General features: G+C 33.7%; 3 protein-coding genes across 7 annotated transcripts; 1 reads left to right on the forward strand and 2 right to left on the reverse strand.

Moving 5' to 3' along the window:
* Positions 1-2,990: 2,990 nt before the first annotated feature.
* On the reverse strand, positions 2,991-5,166 carry LOC100818925 (methylesterase 3). 4 transcript variants are annotated; one of them, NR_183204.1, is made up of 4 exons: positions 4,974-5,141; positions 4,755-4,903; positions 3,704-3,844; positions 2,991-3,539 (listed from the first exon to the last, which is right to left on the reverse strand). NR_183204.1 is itself a non-coding variant. In NM_001415129.1 (3 exons), exons 1-3 carry the CDS (start codon positions 5,121-5,123, stop codon positions 3,252-3,254), a joined length of 798 nt encoding a protein of 265 aa, NP_001402058.1. In that variant the 5' UTR covers positions 5,124-5,141; the 3' UTR covers positions 2,991-3,251. The 4 variants fall into 4 exon arrangements, 3 of the variants coding, with proteins under 3 accessions (NP_001402058.1, XP_006590666.1, XP_040862563.1); NM_001415129.1 differs by having other exon boundaries at positions 4,755-5,141; XM_006590603.4 differs by having other exon boundaries at positions 3,164-3,539; positions 3,704-3,838; positions 4,755-5,164.
* A 198-nt stretch (positions 5,167-5,364) lies between these two features.
* Positions 5,365-7,828, forward strand: LOC100803613 (polyneuridine-aldehyde esterase-like). Its single transcript, NM_001252849.3, has 4 exons — positions 5,365-5,556; positions 6,307-6,718; positions 7,107-7,232; positions 7,322-7,828. The coding sequence occupies exons 2-4, from the start codon at positions 6,344-6,346 to the stop codon at positions 7,604-7,606; spliced, it is 786 nt and encodes a 261-aa protein (NP_001239778.1). The 5' UTR covers positions 5,365-5,556; positions 6,307-6,343; the 3' UTR covers positions 7,607-7,828.
* A 4,464-nt stretch (positions 7,829-12,292) lies between these two features.
* Positions 12,293-17,542, reverse strand: LOC100805204 (nuclear pore complex protein NUP58). Of its 2 annotated transcripts, none has more exons than XM_003537328.5 (6): positions 16,929-17,542; positions 16,720-16,834; positions 15,286-15,756; positions 14,230-14,728; positions 13,040-13,080; positions 12,293-12,799 (listed from the first exon to the last, which is right to left on the reverse strand). In XM_003537328.5, exons 1-6 carry the CDS (start codon positions 17,219-17,221, stop codon positions 12,761-12,763), a joined length of 1,458 nt encoding a protein of 485 aa, XP_003537376.1. In that variant the 5' UTR covers positions 17,222-17,542; the 3' UTR covers positions 12,293-12,760. The 2 variants fall into 2 exon arrangements, with proteins under 2 accessions (XP_003537376.1, XP_006590668.1); XM_006590605.4 differs by having other exon boundaries at positions 14,299-14,728; positions 16,929-17,490.
* Positions 17,543-18,663: the final 1,121 nt, after the last annotated feature.

An 18,663-nucleotide genomic window follows, 5' to 3' on the forward strand; every position in this document is an offset into this window, starting at 1 on the left:
AAAATCATAACATAATGATTAAAAAAACTAGTTAATCATATTTAATTATATTAATTTTAATTTAAATTTTCATGATTATTTTATTTATAACATGCTTGTTGTTTTTAGCAAAAGATAGATATTGGTTTCAAACTTCAAATTAAAATAATATAATTCAAACGCTGCAATCATAAATATAACGATAAAATGATCTTTGCATTAGAAAAGAGCTATAAGAGCATAAAAACTTGATAGACTAACTAGATAAAAATTTATTCATCCATCGAGAATCAAATTTAATTTATAGGGGATGAATAAAACATGCAAACTGAAAACATTAATAAGAAGATTTTGTTTTTTTAAGGGGGTGATTGTCCCCCTTGGCTTACTCCTAGTTTTGTCTTTGTATAACTCTAGGTGTGGTGAACGTTTTGTGTTGAATGTGAGCATACGGAGATGATAAAAAAAATTACTTTAAAGGGGTTCGAGTGATAAACTTCGACAAGATCGATTTGTCATACAGTTGATAAAAAAAAGTGGAAACTCTAGACCTAGATTTACTTTAGAGTCGAAACTAAAATTGTATACTTCCATTAACCATATTCATCTACTCAAAGTTTCAAGACATGCATGGTTTCACTAATATCAATTTGATGATGGTTGTGGTTAAAGAATTAATGGTCTTGGACAATTTTGTGCGTCTATGGTTGATTTTGTACGTGAGTGCCAAGATTTTTGAAAGACTACATTCATGAATAATTAATCATGGTCATGGTCAGTCAACGTCCGCTGTCACTTATCCAGCTGTTGTAAATAGTGAGTTTTATGACCTTGATTATTATCTCTTGCTCTATTTCGAGTTTTAATTTGAGAGAACAAAGGGTCGTATGGAAGAGTAAGGAAACAAACAAATAGATCCCGGCCTTTAAAATTTTTAAGTGACTTGTATTGTATAGAGGAGTAAGGAAAGGGAGATGATCCTAACTCATTGTATAAGAACATTAACCTCCTTATATGGCACAAAACTAGAGGGATTTGAGAATAGAAAGTTCTTGACTTTAAAGATTGCACAAAACTAGAGGGAAGCCCAAATGATGATGATGGCGGGATCCGCTCTAAAAATGACACAAAACTGCTTAGAATATTGTAGTATAATATTACTTACTTATCTTAAATTTGTAATATAATTTATATGTTTTAAAATATTTATTTATTAAAAAAGTTTAACATTATTAATCAACAACTCAAATAATATATACGGAAAAATTGTTCAGGTATACAAGTAGTCCCGCCCCGTGCCACAATAATAATTGGGCAGTTTTCTTTTGATGTGACATGAATATAATTTTTAATCTGGTCTATTTATATAGATCCGACGGTTGAAAATAATGCAAGAGAGGACTGAAGACATTTGGTGCAGGCGAGGATCCATTTCCGGGTTTGTTGTAGATCAAATTTCCTTTTACATGTGATTTATATTTTATATATTTTTATTGTTTAATAATAATATGCTTATATGTTGTTTGTGATAGTGGTGCTTTAATATAACATTTTTATTTCATAAACTTGACACACAAGCAGAGTATAGAATGTGAAGGGGAGTGTTGATCATCTTTGCAACAAACGCTGCTAAAGTGTGGCCTCGTACCCCAATTAACAAGCAATATTCAATAAGAGATTCATCTATAAAAATCTCGGAAACTACAAACACTTTGTCTTGATTTACATGTACACATAATTATACAAATAAAATCAACAGACATGTATTCAGTTGCTAGTAATAGGTGACGGCGATCTCTTGAAGGTAAGAGAAAAGCTCTTGCGGTTGAGAGAACATGGACATATGATCAGCACCAGCAATCACTTTGACATCGTTAGGAGGATTTCGTTCAATCATAAACAGTTGGAAATCATGCTTTAGCATTTTATCTTGTTCGCACACTACTGTATAGACTTTGGCCACAATTCCGTAGTTGTCTCTTGTGAGTTGTGTATTCTCTTGTAAATCTTCATCACCATAGATAGGAAAAGGTCTCAATAGTGACATTGCTAAGGTCTAGTCCTGATTCGTTTACACTTATCGTCAAATAAGGTGGTTAAGAGATGTTTGTCATCATGTGTAAAATCAATAATGCTTAATAAACTGATTTTATGTTTGTTAATTTTGAATATATCATATTATTACGATAGTAATTGGTAACCAAAAACAGCTATGTAAATTTGTAAATTGATCATACTATATAAATACTTCATTTTATTTTAGTATAAATAAATGATATTGCTTTAATTTTTTTATAAATTCTGTATCCAAAAAAATTATTCTATACCAAAAACAGTTTCTTGATAAATTTCTAAGATTAATCAAATGATTTTCAATATTTTTAACAACAAAATAAAAAAAAAATTGTTTTATAGATTTTGCGTGTGTGTGTGAAACCACAAGAGAACAAATGAAAATCGTTTGATTTTGTCCCTAAAATTTAGGCACTAATCTCATGTTATTTTTTTTTCTGACCATGAATCTCATGTTATTTTGATACCCACAATTCGGTATATGCTACATTGCACATGTGTGTGAAAATTTAAACTTCGAGAGTTTGAGTATAATTTTCTCTATAATTCATGCTGAATCAAATCTCAATTTCTTCTTGAAAGAAGTGCAAATCTTTGTTTAAGCTTTTCATAAATACTATGATGATCACCTCAATCAAATTATTGAAACATAAGTTATGAATGATCCAGATCATTTCACAAACAATTTTTCCTAAAATCGCAAAAATACAATCTAAAATGTAGACATGTAGTAAAAGTCTTAACAAGAGAATTTAAGTAAATAATGATGGAATGCTTCCTAATTAAATCTAACACAAGATACATGCAAAACAATCCTAAAACATGATTCAAAGGAGGACACATGAATGAGCACTCCGAGTTCAGTACAACCAAAGTGAAGAATTTTTAAACGAACTTGAGAGAGAAAGATTTTAATTCTTTTAATTAATAGTATTAGTTGTTGCTTGTCATTTGCTTTATTAGTATGCCAAAGAAAGATAATGCTTTGAAGCTCTTGGACATAAGTTTTGTTGCACAAATGGATGGACGAAAGCCCGAGGAAAACACAAAGTAGAAATGACAATTCATACGAGGTTCAACTATACAAATCCTTGAAAAATACAAAAACTTATTTCCTTGTTAACGAAGATAAATTTTGATTTCCACTCTTTATAGTCGTCACACATAATTAATAAAATCGACAAGCATATATTCAATTGCTAGTAATAGGTGTTCGCAATCTCTTGAAGGTAAGAGAAAAGCTCTTGTGGTTTGGAGAACATGGGCATGTGATCAGCACCAACAATCACTTTCACTTCGTTTGGAGGGTTTCGTTCAATCATTGACAGTTGAAAATCTTTCCTTAACACGTTGTCTTGCTCGCACACTATATAGGCTTTGGCCACGGTTCCATAGTTGTCTTTTGTGAGTCTTGTATTCTCACGCAACAGTTCTACATCACCATAAATGCGAGTGGGTCTCAGCAGTGACATTGCTAGAGTCAGGTCCTGGTTCATTTACACATGCCATCAAATGTAACAGAAATATATAAAATTGTAAAAACATAATAATAACGATGTGCAATAATAGTAGAGATAGATATTGGAAATGATAACAACAACTTGATTTCGTTTTAGGCTCAACACATACTGGTATCTTTTATTTGGCATACCTCGGGTGGAGATAGTTGGTATAATTTGGATGCTAAGAATTGAGGCCCGAACATCCTTGATCCATTTCGATGATTGCTGGTGTTCTCATCAAACATGATCTTTGAGTGCAAATCAGATTCCATTATACGACTATACTGGAACTTTAGAAAATTAAATTAAGTTCAGTTAAGAGAGCAAACACCTTGTTTACACAAATTCGTGTAGTATATATACTGATATACATTAAATTAAAACAAACAGTTTAGAACCAACGAACGTATAGGGAGTTCTTTTAGTTTAATCGGAAAGTTTGAGTTTGGAAATTAAGTTCCTTTAAAATTTCAACAAAAAGAACTTTGTTAGATTACCCTTTATTCAATTAACTGTCTTGTCTAACTCAAAGCTCAAATAGGGTGAGTTAATAAATGAAAAAAAAAACAAATATTTTTCAATAGTGATAACTTGACATTTTTGGTGTAAGAGCACATCAGGCTATGCCTTCTCGCTTGGATCGAAAGTATACTCTTGTGCATTAAACAAGTAAGAAATGAATGTGGAATCCATGGTAAAAGCAGAGTATATAGCAGCAGCTGAAACTACATATCAAGCTATATATGGCTTTTGGGTGAATAATAAGATGAAGGCATACTGTATATATATGGCTTTTGGGTGAATAATAAGATGAAGGCATACTGTAATTTACCGCAACAACAAATCAACAATAACTATGACAAATAAAAATGAATACATCACAACCTAACAAAATACATGATTATTGAATATCACTTTATAAAAGAAACAGGAATAACTAAACAAATTCAACAAGACAAAAGACCAGGTTGAAAAACAAATTTACGAAAATATTGTAAAGGAGCAAATTTGAGCATTTGCCAGCAATATTTGAAATTTCCAAAATATAAGAAAGGAGTGGCAAGAAGTGCTGCAATTTTTTAGAAGTTTAAGTGCAACAGTTATATATCCTAGAGAATACTAGTCATCGATAATCTCAGGTGATAATTGAAGTTTTGTAGACACACATATATTGAAGCTGGGGTGTTAGTAAGTACTTACCTCTTGGAGGAGAGTGGAAAAGCTTAGGTCAGGAGAAGGCATCCAAGCGGCAACAAATACCGCAGCAGCAATCTTGGTAGGGAACATTTCCATAGCTACAGATATGCATGCCCCACCAAAGCTGTGACCCACAAGGATTACACGCTCCTCTGTTGGCAAAGACCCTAGAAAGTACATTAATGGCTCAAAATATTCTGAAATTGAATTGAGGTCGTGTACCTGCTTTGGATGGATGCCTGATGCAGCCATGTCTAGAGCTGTGACTTGGTGTCCATTGGATTTCAACAAAGCAGCCACCTTGTACCAACACCACGCCCCATGGCAGGCTCCATGAACCAATACCAAACGTCTCTTCTTCTCCCTCTCCATCTTCGCTACTTTTTCGGAATCAGAATTCGATTATACCAAAGGATAAATAGAAAATAAATTTATAATAAGTACAAAACACTCACCGACTCACGCCACGTGATCTTTTTTTTTTCGAATGACACGTCAATGATTTACTCTCACTTTAACATTTTTGTCAAATAGAGCATTTTGGGGGATTTTAAATTAAAATTTTAGATGAATTTTTTGTGAACTATATGATAAAAGATTTTTAATTTTTTTCTTTAATGTTTAGTGATAGATTTCATTTTAAAGTTTTAGATAAATTTTAATATATAGCATATGAATCTTACTTTAACCCACCCACACACCATCTTCCTTACTCTCTTCTTCCTTTCTCTCTCTCCTCGGTGTCCTTCTTTCCCACTTCCCCTCCTCCGCATGCCCCTTCTTCTTCCTCCCTTCCCCTTCTCTGGTATGTTTTTTTCTAATCTTTGTTTGGTAGATCTTTTGTTGGTTTGTTTTTAATTAGATCTTCAGTTATTGGTTTATCTTATTTTTGTTCTTCGTCATCTCATTTCTCGTGCATTCTAACTGTTCTTCTTCCTTCCCGTGTTTTATTGTTACTAGATGAACAATAATTTTTTGTTAATAAAAACCATGCAAATCTATAAAATTATTTCCCAAGAATTGAATCTTTATTGTTACATCTGGAAAGATTAAATTTTCAGTTTAAGATTTGTTCCAAAATCCAACATTAAAGATGTTATATTAAAAAAATCAAAATTACATAATTTAAACATACGAGAACTTAAATCGAGCTATTAAAAATTGAAAATCAAAACCGTCCAAACATTTTGCTATTAAAATAAAAAGTATTATTAAGTCTTTTAAATATTTTCATATACTTTAATAATTTTACGTATATTAAAAATATACATTGGTGCGTTTTTATTGTTCATCCCTTATAGTATTTTGTTACTGGAAGTTGGTTGTTTTCCCCTGCTTTTGATGAGTAACCTTCTTGCTGGATCAATTTAGCATTGATACGGCTCCGGTTAGCCGGCCACAGACGCAACAGATCATTCACTCATTAATTCTTCTGCCACTAATTAACAAGGCTTTTTTAATAAAAGTTAGTTAATAGTAGAGTATATATAATAAGAATGTAATTAAAAATGTGGTACTTCTAAACTTGGTCGTGTTTGTTTTTGTCTATATATAGGATAAGGAAAGACGGAGCAAAGCGTAAGAAAGGCAGGATGAGTAAAAAACAAAGAGAGCAAAATCACTTTGTCCTGGTGCATGGTATAGGCCATGGTGCCTGGTGTTGGTACAAGCTTAAGCCACTGTTGGAATCCGCCGGCCACAAAGTCACAGTCCTTGACCTTGCAGCTTCTGGCATCGACACACACGACATTGAAGACATCCACACATTTTCTGAGTATTCTAAGCCTTTGTTGGATCTCTTGGCGTCGCTTGCTCCTAATGAAAAAGTGGTCCTTGTCGGGCATAGCTTTGGAGGGATCAGTATAGCCCTTGCAATGGACAAATTCCCAGAGAAAATATCACTTGGAATTTTCCTAACAGCTTTTGTTCCTGATACCCAACACAAACCATCACATGTCTTAGAAGAGGTATTTATGTATGGTTTTATTAAATAGAAAATTACTTTAATTTCCATTGCTTCCCTCGACCCACATTTCATCTACTTGATAGAATTATTATAGTTCAATTTTTCAACACTCAAATGAGAATATTGCTCAAATTTATTTCAAATTGGTTAGATGTCACATGTTAATCATGAGAGTTTTTGGGTCCCTGTAAACATCAGTAGTACATTTGTTAGGTCCTAGACTCATTCATCATTAATCTAAATGAGAGGTTATAAGGTGAGTTTAGTGATAAAAGGAGAAAAAAAAAAGAGAAAATGTGAGTTAAAATTCACCACTAACAAAAAGAAAAATTAACACCTAACATTTCCTGATAAAAAAATCATTAATCTATGACTTTTGATATGGACAGTACATTGATAGATACCCATATACCGGATGGATGGACACTGAGCTCTGGAATAGTGGAGGCAAAACAACATTGCTTTTTGGCATCAAATTCTTGTCCACTAAGTTCTATCAACTCTGCTCCACTGAGGTACTTTCCCTGCAGTCTCGGGCTCTTAATACAAATGAAATGGTTGCACATACACCCTATTGAGAATGGGTTTGGGTTGGATTTTGCAGGATCTGGAATTGGTGAAGACTTTAAGAAGAAAGGGTTCACTATTTGCTGAAGACCTTTCTAAGGCAGAGAATTTTTCCAAAGAGAAAGATGGGTCTGTTCCAAGTGCTTATATTATTTCCAATGAGGACTTGGTAATTCCAAAGGAGTATCAGCAATGGATGATCCAAAATGCAGGGATTGATGTGGTGCGAGAGATCAAGGGATCAGATCACATGGTTATGCTTAGCAAACCCCACAAACTATGTTTATCTCTCCTCGAGATAGCTGATAAGCAAGTTAAGTAAACGTTAATCTTATTATTTTCAAGGGATTCACTTTGACCTTAAGTTTAGTCCGTAAAAGTATATATATTGTAATCCATAATAAATTTTCAAAAGTTGAAAATTAATGTCATGTGCGTGTACCTACATGTGCACTTCGTCGAATAAACTGTTGTCTTTCAAACTTGTGTGCTATGACTAATTCTATATTTAAGGAGAGATTAAATCTTGGGGCGAGATTTTTTACCATGTGTTTGTTGGTGTTGTTGGTCAGGACTTAGGACAATATAATAGTATAATTCACTAATTTTAGCATTTTTTAGCCGAAATAATTTCAAACCTTTTGATTGTTGAATTTTCTAAGTTTTTAACTTTTGATCATTATTGACTTAAGACTAATATTACGCGATTAAAAAAATTATAAAATTACAAGATATTATTACTTAGATAAGTTAAAATGATAGAAACTCTAAGGCTATATTTGGATTTCTGTTCAAAATACAATGCATGAATTTCAAGATAAATTTAATGGTTCACAAACTTAATTTTACAAAAAGAAAGGTCTAGATGTTTTTGCAAATTTCACTTTGTCCCAAAAGTTTTACAACAATAAAACAAACATATATTATGTCTAAAAGTTCACTTTAGTCGTGATCATGCAAATCACGTTTCATAGGAGAAATATTTTCTTTAACATATATCATTCGGTATTGTATGTTAAAATATATTTAAAAATAATTGAAAGAAAATGTTTGCAATTTATTTATCTATAAAATTATCTAAATTGACATTTAAAAATAATCAGTAATGAAAATATGTTAAAATAGATTTAAAACTACGTTATAATTCTTCGTCCTTTTGAAAATCTTTTATTTTTTAATTCCAACTCCAAGGCACGGGATAACAGGTAGGGAAGTAGATTTGTCCATCTATCATTCTTGACTTTTTAAAAGTGTTTTGACAAAATGTTACAAACTCACTTTAGGAATTTAAAATTTGTTTAAGCTTGACTAGTCTATTTAAATGAGTTAAATTTAAAGTTTGAGTTTGATTTGATTAAAACTTGAATTTACTTCATTAACTTAGTCATGAATTTTTTTCTTTGATCAATTTACTTCATTGTTTTTCACCCATACTAATATCTAATTATAGATATTTCAAATATTAATATATGTAACACATTCTTCTATTATATTTTTTATTAATTAAGATTGTGTGAAAAATTACAAAATAACACCATTAGATAAAAACTGAAACCAACGAAATTTTGTACTATGTACTGTAATGTTTCAGAGAGTTTTACAAAGATTGAGTGCCTTTAGTTCATTTTCACATTCAGCAAGAAGCAAAGTAACATAGCACTCCATTCATTATTCATTATCGCTGTTTCTGTTTGTGCGTTGGGTAAGATTTACGTATGCAACAATTACATGAACAAAGCATGTTTTTGTGTAGCAGAGGGTCATGCTCTATCTCTGCTCCAAAAATGCAGCACCGTGACCTCACTGCGAGAGGCGCGTCAACTCCACGCCCTCATATTAACCACTACCACCGCCTTCACCTCCCAATCTCCGTTTGTGTACAACAACATCCTCTCTATGTATGCACGGTGTGGTTCACTCACGGACTCTCACCTCGTGTTCGACAAAATGCCTCGCAGAACCATTGTTTCTTACAATGCACTCCTTGCAGCCTATTCTCGAGCATCACCAAACCATGCCATTTCTGCTCTTGAATTGTATACCCAAATGGTTACTAATGGTCTTAGACCCTCCAGCACGACTTTCACTAGCTTGTTGCAAGCATCTTCCTTGCTAGAGCATTGGTGGTTTGGATCGTCACTTCACGCCAAGGGCTTCAAGTTGGGTTTGAATGATATTTGTCTCCAAACTTCTTTGCTTAATATGTACTCGAATTGCGGGGATTTGAGTTCTGCTGAATTGGTTTTTTGGGATATGGTTGATAGAGATCATGTTGCTTGGAATTCTCTCATTATGGGATATCTAAAGAATAATAAGATCGAGGAGGGTATTTGGCTATTTATCAAAATGATGAGTGTTGGTTTTGCCCCAACCCAGTTCACCTATTGTATGGTTTTGAATTCCTGTAGCCGTCTGAAGGATTATCGTTCTGGGAGATTGATTCATGCCCATGTGATTGTTAGGAACGTGTCACTTGATTTACATCTGCAAAATGCTCTGGTTGACATGTACTGCAACGCTGGTAATATGCAAACAGCATACAGGATTTTTAGTAGAATGGAAAACCCGGATTTAGTTTCTTGGAATTCAATGATTGCTGGGTATTCTGAGAACGAGGATGGAGAGAAGGCCATGAATTTGTTTGTCCAATTGCAGGAAATGTGCTTTCCTAAACCAGATGACTATACTTATGCTGGCATTATATCTGCAACTGGTGTATTCCCATCTTCCAGTTATGGAAAATCTCTTCATGCTGAAGTTATTAAAACTGGATTTGAGAGAAGTGTGTTTGTAGGAAGCACTTTAGTGTCTATGTATTTCAAAAATCATGAAAGTGATGCTGCTTGGAGAGTATTTTGTTCAATATCGGTGAAGGATGTTGTTCTCTGGACTGAAATGATCACTGGCTACTCTAAAATGACTGATGGAATTTGTGCAATTAGATGCTTTTTTCAAATGGTTCATGAAGGCCATGAGGTCGATGACTATGTTCTCAGTGGAGTTGTGAATGCATGTGCTAACCTTGCAGTTTTAAGACAAGGTGAAATAATTCATTGCTATGCTGTTAAATTGGGTTATGATGTTGAAATGTCTGTTTCTGGGAGTCTAATTGATATGTATGCAAAAAATGGTAGCCTTGAAGCTGCGTATTTGGTGTTTTCGCAAGTTTCAGAACCAGATTTGAAGTGTTGGAACTCAATGCTTGGAGGATATAGTCACCATGGAATGGTAGAGGAGGCATTGCAAGTTTTTGAGGAGATTCTCAAACAAGGTCTTATTCCAGATCAAGTGACATTCTTGTCTCTATTGTCAGCTTGCAGCCACAGTAGGTTGGTTGAGCAAGGAAAGTTCCTCTGGAATTATATGAACAGCATTGGTTTAATTCCTGGGCTTAAGCACTACTCTTGCATGGTAACTTTGTTCAGTCGGGCAGCATTACTGGAAGAGGCAGAAGAAATTATCAATAAATCACCTTATATTGAAGATAATCTAGAACTATGGAGAACTTTGTTAAGTGCCTGTGTTATAAATAAAAATTTTAAAGTGGGAATTCATGCAGCAGAGGAAGTTTTGAGATTGAAAGCAGAAGATGGTCCAACGCTTGTTTTGCTTTCTAATCTTTATGCTGCTGCAAGGAAATGGGATAAAGTTGCAGAAATAAGAAGAAATATGAGGGGATTGATGCTGGACAAATATCCAGGGTTAAGTTGGATTGAGGCCAAGAATGACATTCATGTGTTTTCTTCCGGAGATCAATCACATCCCAAGGCTGATGAAGTGCATGCTGAACTGCATAGGCTAAAAAGAAATATGATTAGAACAGAAAATGATGACAAAGAGACACAAAATGCATGCTACATAAGTTGCAGAGACTAAGCTTATGCTCTAGAGGTTCAATTTAATTCAAAAACAAATGAAGTACATACAGGACTGCAGTTTGAGGACATAGGTAAGGATTAAACTACTGTCGACAGGGATGATGGATTGTAATTTTTCCACCTTCTGTTTGTATTCAGAATGTTATACAACATTCTTCTCTAAGTCAAAATATTTGTTAAATGCACTAATACAATAATATGTTTGTAAATTAAATTAGCATTCTTAAATAACTATAAATCTCGTCGCTACAATGTGGAGGATTATACTTAGTCATCACCTTCAATCGAAGAGTTAGCATCGATGCCTATGGGAATATCCAGTCAAATATTAAGAAGCTCTTTGCTTCTATTTTTACTACTGTAAAAAAAAATTACACAGGGCTGAATGTGGCATATTTAGTTTTTTTTTTTCTTTCTTTCTAACAATAAGGGGACTGAATATTTATTAAAGTACTATTAATCTGATCCCTCAGGTATTTACCCTTTCTGGTTCTCTCCCAAGCAATCTCCAAAGTAATAGAATTATATATCTAATTTCTAACTATTGAATGTCCATCAAGTTAATTTTTAAATTAATATATTTTACTAACATTCATTGATTATTTTAAAGGATTTTTTGTCCGATCATATATTCCGTGAGGGGAATACTTGTGTTGTTGTGCAGACAAATTAGTTGCTCACTTTTGATCTATTATGTTTCTATAGTTTACTTATTTTACTTCTTTAAAAATTAGTACATACTTCTCGTACTTTTTATATTTTAACCCACACAAAATCTCTAACATAATAAGGAAATATATAACAAAGTTCTGAACGAGAAAAGTGTAATTTTAATAAGCAGTAGCATTTTAAAAAGAACTAATTATTCTTCAGTCTAACTCTAAAACTTTAAAAGCAACCAAATTCCAAACTCCCTTTCCCCGTGAACCCCAGCCCAGTTTGTCCCATCTCAGCAAAATTTTTATACTCTTTCCTCCCAACTATCAGTACAACAAAACCAGTTATCTAAATTCTACTAAACCACTCCCTCAAGTAATCTGAAAATACATAGCTCAATGGAGCAGATAGGAGATTTCAGTAACAATCTTGAAATTTAAATAGTGAACATGTCTTGGTATTTTAAAGATCAATTAAAGGCCAATTACTCCAAGTTTAAAATATATCAGTAAAATGTATCTAAACATCTTCCGTGCAGTATCTTTTACAACAGCGACTGATGTATCGAATTCAAACTGGAACCATGAAAAAGGCAAAGCTACAACGTTTCATGGAAAAGCTACACAGGCTTCATGAAAATTTAGCGTTCAAAATCACCTAACCTATATTAATCTACAATGTTAAAGAAAATGGGTCAATAGTAGCTAACAGAAAATGCCTAATAGAAGAACTCAACGGATTGAAACAAGGCGGAATCCAAATGTCGATATATACCAGTGCCCTCGATGCGGCATCTACATTCCAAGACTCAATCAGATTCAGAGCAAAACCCATTTTAAGACCATCTGATAAGGAAAAACCATTATTTCAAGCAGAACATTGCATATTTGTTTGGCAGCAGAAATGGTTCCAATCAACTTTATGCTTTCAGATCACATTAATTAGCGTCGAGCAGTTCTGGATTTCACCCGTTGATTTTTCTGCAAGAACATCATACAAAAGAAGCCTCAGAAGATGCAATCATAGAAGCCATAAAAAAAAGAACAAAATTAGCAGATCATGATTCTTATTTCTTTAATAAAATCTTTTGCTGTTTAAAAAAAAATGATGCTTAATTCTATTAAGGCTGACAAGACAGAATATACCAGGATTGTTTTAAATAATTAATAATTGACAGAAATAGTCTACAAAAAGAGCCAGTAAGGATAAAATTTATTTACCGTCCCAGGTCCAAAGCTAGCCCCAGATCCTGTTGCAGTGCCTGAGTACGAAAAAGAGCAAATGGTTCATTTCATGTTAAGATAGAATTAAGAAAGATGAATAAAACCCCTAAGCCCCTTCCCCTATTCTTTATTTCTTTTTTCTCTTCTCCAAAAACATGAAATTGATGAAGAGAATGTACAAAGGTCTAAAGGACAAAGACCAATGGATCCTGTTTCTATCTTTTTTCTCTCAAGCAGTCAAGTTCAACAATACTATATTCAATAATTTCAACCAGATTTTCAAAAACGGAACAGATCAGCCAGTGAAACTGGAATAGGGACTAGGTCCTCCAGCCATTCCACAAATGACCCCAAAAAACCATATTTTCCAAAACAAATACTTGAACCAGAAAAGCAGTATAGAATCAGCAGCTCATGTGAACCAATTAATGTTCACATGGTTCAACCAATTCTCTTGATAATTAAAAATTATGATAATTAAAACTAAAACTTCTTCACTATTATTTGGTTCAATGGTTCCCTATTTAGTATTTAGTATTTACAACCGAAACTCAGTACTCCTGTTAACAAATCCAATGTAGGACAAATAGGAACCTGCAACGCGACAACTTTGGCTTCAATTAATAATGAGAAGCTTCATGCCTTCACCTCTTCCTTTTGTTACTTATTTGATGAGAGTAATATTGGATAAGAATTAAAAAGCTTTACTTCTCTACTTCTACAAATTTGATGTGAAATTAGTCTAAGTTAAAAAAATATCAGCTCTAGTATAATATACTTATCATATGTGATAAATTATTTTAACAATATTAGAAAATATATTTCAACAATTTTTCCATGATTTTCTTTATATATTAAATCTATGTATATTTTATTTTTCTTACATATTGTTTGGGGGAGGGGAAGTGGTTGTCAGCAATGTATATGTTGTATATTGAGCATCACCTTGGCTCTGGTTCAACCTCAGTTAAACCTTAATCTTAAACCTCTACCTTCACCTTTCTTTCTTTAATTCTCCCAATAAACCCTAATTTTGATCTTTTAAGTCCTATGTGTTCTGTTGTCCAACATCAGCCCTCAAAAATGAAATTGTGTTTTCCAAAACAATTTTCTATCTAAAACAACTACATGGTCTGTTAATACTTGAAAGTAAGATGACTGTGAAGAACTACAACCCAAGACAGTACCTGAAACAAATGGACTTGAAAAGAGAGAATTTGTAGCTGGAGTCGTACTAAACAATGGAGTAGTATTACCAAACAGAGAGGGAGTTGATACAGGACCAGGTACAGGTGTTGTAGAGCCAAAAAGTGAGGTTTGCGGTCCTGGAGCAGGAGTTGGTGTTGCAAACAGAGATGACAACATAGAAGATGATGGAGCAGAAGATGGTGTGCTAAAAAGAGATAATCCACTTCCTGATGACAAAGATGAAGTTGATGCAGCTGTCTGTGGGGCAGGCAATGCTGCTTGAGTCCCAGAACTGGAAAACAACCCAGCAACTTGGGTTGAGGGCTGTGAATTTGCAGGTAAATGCAATGTTGGATGAACTCTTTTTGAGGCAGCTTCTTGTCTTGCAGTTTCTCGCCGATCTGCCTCCAAAAATGGATCATTCACCTCCCCCCGGTGACGCTGATCAGCTAGGTATGCTGATTTCATTGATTCAATGTACTGATGAATGCTCTCCACCTGAATAGCCATTATTTAAAAGCCTGTTGTTATTACCGTAAATGAGAATTGTAAATATTATTATAGGGCACGGTTTTATATATGCATGAGGGCCCTTTTTTGAACAAAAGTGGAAATTACATAAGTATCATCATCTCTAATACAAAAAGTTATGTTCTTCATTCATTACAATTAGCAGGAAATGGAGCATGGTACTATGCATAGTATTTCCATATGAAAAATAGAAAATGATTACAAATTGGAAGTAGCAGAGAAGCATTAACAAGGAGGAGGTGAATGTCCTATATAATAGACTCAGTTTAAACAAAAAGAGCTCACAAGTCACAATTTGACATGAACCAACGACAACACATACACAAATTAGTATATGATAAAAACAAATGAAAGAGAAAAGTGAATAAGTGATAAAAGAATTAAGAGTTCTACAATCATTAAATTTTGCATGTCATGAATAGGTAAATTTAATTCATGTGATTCACTATAAAGTGCATATACTCATAGCCGTATGGTGTGATATTAGTTAAAAAAATTACGAAGCAATATTTGTTTCATTCTACCTTCGCAGCCACATGAACAAAAAAGTCATGCACATTTGTCATGACCTTGGGAAGAGATTGCAATAATGAGGAACCATTACTGGATGCATTTCTCTCAGACTCCAAGAGAAGCAGCTGCTCCAACTCTTCAATCCACTGATGGCACTCACCAAGATACTTCTCAAATCTTAAAACTGTCTGCTGTAAAAACGGAGACGGTTTCCTTGGAAGACCACTGTAGAAATCAAAAACAGGCACTATAGAAGCAGTTGTTGGTTGGCTACTCGAACTAGGTGCTATAGTTGCACCAGGAGTCTGTGATGGGGCAGTGGCACTTGATGTACCCCCACTCGGATGAAGGAACCTAGGGCGTAGCATCATAAAGGAACGAACAGCAACCTCTGTGTTGCGTAACATATCCTTAACAGTGGACATCAGTTCATGTAGCAATGTTTTCTGTCGTTCCATAGCAGTGTTAATTCCACCAAGTTCCTATCAAACATCACAAGGAAGAAAGAAACATTGTTTCATCATTCATGAATAGATCACATAAAGCAATAAGCAAGATGTTATGAGAGAAGGGAGCAGTTAACCATATCAACACTAGTAATAGTTCTTAGTTCAGAGAAAAAAGTTGATTAACAATACATGAAAAGCAGATAGGAATGAAACAATGGATTTAAAATTAACTTTACCAATCATAAGAAGCCTGCATGCTTTAACATCTCTCAAAAATAGGTTAGCCGGTTTCCACAAAAATTGCAATTGCAACAAGAGTTAGATTACTTCAGTCTTAAATAACCCATTTATGAAGGCTAAATGCCTAAATCATTTGCTAACCTATATGTGACAAACAAAATACAAGAAAAGCTCACAGATCTTTTGAGTTTTTGAAGTCACATATCCTTAATAGAGAAATGGAGCAAACCAAATAATTCAAGTGTCAACTATCAACTAATTTTGCTACAACTTCTTTTTCACTTTAAGTTGTAACTGTCGACAAAAACACTTCTTTCCCACTTACTTTGTAAACAACAAACAATGGAATTTAAAATTCTTATAGAAATCAGCTAAGGGTGATAACGTTTGCTCTGTTGACAGAATAGTAATAGAAATGACTAAGAATTATGCTAGTTTACAACTGGCAAGCTAGAACATGAACCGTGGTCTGCAGCATGCAAAACTCTAGTAAAAACAGATACTCCATTTATCCGTCAGCTAAACACCATTAGCATATAAATTACAACAAAATCAGTCAAATGAAATCAAATATGACTCAACTAGATACATCAATCCACCCTTTTTTGCCTCTCTTTTTGTAAGGAGACTGCCATTTTACCGCAAGTTCTATTCTACCACCCAAGAAAAAACGTTTTACTTGAAATGAAAAAAAAAATCATATTTAACAAAAATGGAATAGATAACTGATAAGCAACAAGAGCACAAAGAGAGCACCTGAACTATATGACCTGCATCAAGCTCAAATCCATCGTTGGAAACTGAAGAATCATAAAGACGACTACACTGATCTAGTCTCTGGCTTTCATCCCTAAACTCCAATATCCGCTCCCTAAGTAACAGATAACAGTTAATTTAGCAAAACTAAAAGTCGAAACAAGAACCACAGAAGAACACTACACTCTCTCGGGATAATTAGAGCATACTCGATCTGAAGGAGAATCTTCTGGGAATCAGGATGAAGATCCGCCCAATTGGTACTATAACTAGCGGGGGTTCTATCGTTAGTAAACAAAAACAACTGCTGTTGCGGCTGCTGCTGCTGTTGCTGTTGTTGAAATTGTTGCTGTTGTTGTTGTTGTTGCTGTTGTTGTTGTTGTTGCTGTTGTTGAAATTGTTGCTGCTGCTGCGGAAGGAACAAACTAGTTTGCTGTGGCTGAAAAGGAGACTGCTGCTGCGGTTGCTGTTGCTGCGGAGTGGCGAACAACGAAAATGACATCGCTGTGTTGTGAGTGTTATTGCCAGAGTGAAGAAAACTCCTTGTTAAACCCTAATATTATGCTCAGAGAGAGAGAGAGTGATTTGGGTCCAGGCGACGACACATGCACGGTAATTTGGGGGGAATTTTAATTGAATTTTTCTTGTCCAAGTTTCAATTTCATGTTCACACAGCTTGAATTGAATTGAGGAAGAGGATTGAGAATCTTTCTCAATTCTCAAATCCCGCTCCAGAACCCACGCGCGGCCAAGTTAAAAGGGTTTGTTTTTGTGTATTTTGTACGTATTGGTTTTCAGTTCAACCACGGCCCATTAACAAAGTGCTTTGCCCTTTCCGAACTGCACCTGTCTGGCCCATGTAAACCAAAAAATGGAGTTTGCCATGTCATGGAATGCGACAAACTTCATCTTCAGATCTTCACCAAGGGAAAGAGATGTATGTTTTTGGATGCTTTTAGGTTGCTTGACTTTTTTGTGACACAAAAGTTTAGATTGAGCCAATAACCTATCTATTTTTCGAAATATTGCTGAACTTGTAAGATTACTAATTATGTTCCTTTGCATCCAAAAATATGTTATACTTTTCAATTCTAGTTTTACGAACGTGTGCATTACAAACAGTTTTATATGCCCCATGTTTTTATAATATTGCACGTTTAGCTCCAATATTTCAATAATGTTGCACATTTTTGTCCCATATTTTTACAAATGTTGTGCATTTTGTTCCCTAATCACACGTTATTACGCTAGAGCATCCATATCGGTAAGCATATTGGGGAAGCATTATTATGCTTGTATAGCAACCCTCACTATAAAAACATACAAAATGTTGTTGTTTCCGAGGTAACTGTTGCTTCATAAAGCAACGTTTCTTGCCAATTTAATATTAACTAAAAAAAACAATAAATTATTATTATAATATGTACATGTGATAAAAGTTTTCAAAAGTTTTTAGTGCGATTCATTGGAAACAATAAAATAAAAAGTTATTCTATTGAAAAGATTTATTACTTAGAGTTACTTGTATAAGAAAAAATAAAAAAAAGTGATATATATACATGGATCATACTAGAACGATTAAGAAAAATTATTTCATTATCAATATTTTTAATATCACATTATCACTATGTCATTTACTCATATTACATCAATGGTCAAAATTAACACATCAACAATTAACTAACAAAATTGACGGTTAATTAAAGGAAGGATAACATTTTCAATATTTTTAAATTTTTGGGGTAAAACTAGGAAAAACATAATTGGGGTAAAATTTGTAATAAAGTCAAATTTTGAGGACAAAAATTATAGTTTAATTAAATTAAAATTTAAAAAAAATATGGAAATTAAAAATATATATTTAAACCGTTCACAATCAATCAACGTACATTATCAACATCTAATGAGCTAAGTAGTGAGACATTTAGTTCACTTAAAAAAAAT

Source organism: Glycine max, chromosome 11 (genome assembly GCF_000004515.6).
Source record: "Glycine max cultivar Williams 82 chromosome 11, Glycine_max_v4.0, whole genome shotgun sequence".
NCBI lineage: Eukaryota > Viridiplantae > Streptophyta > Magnoliopsida > Fabales > Fabaceae > Glycine > Glycine max.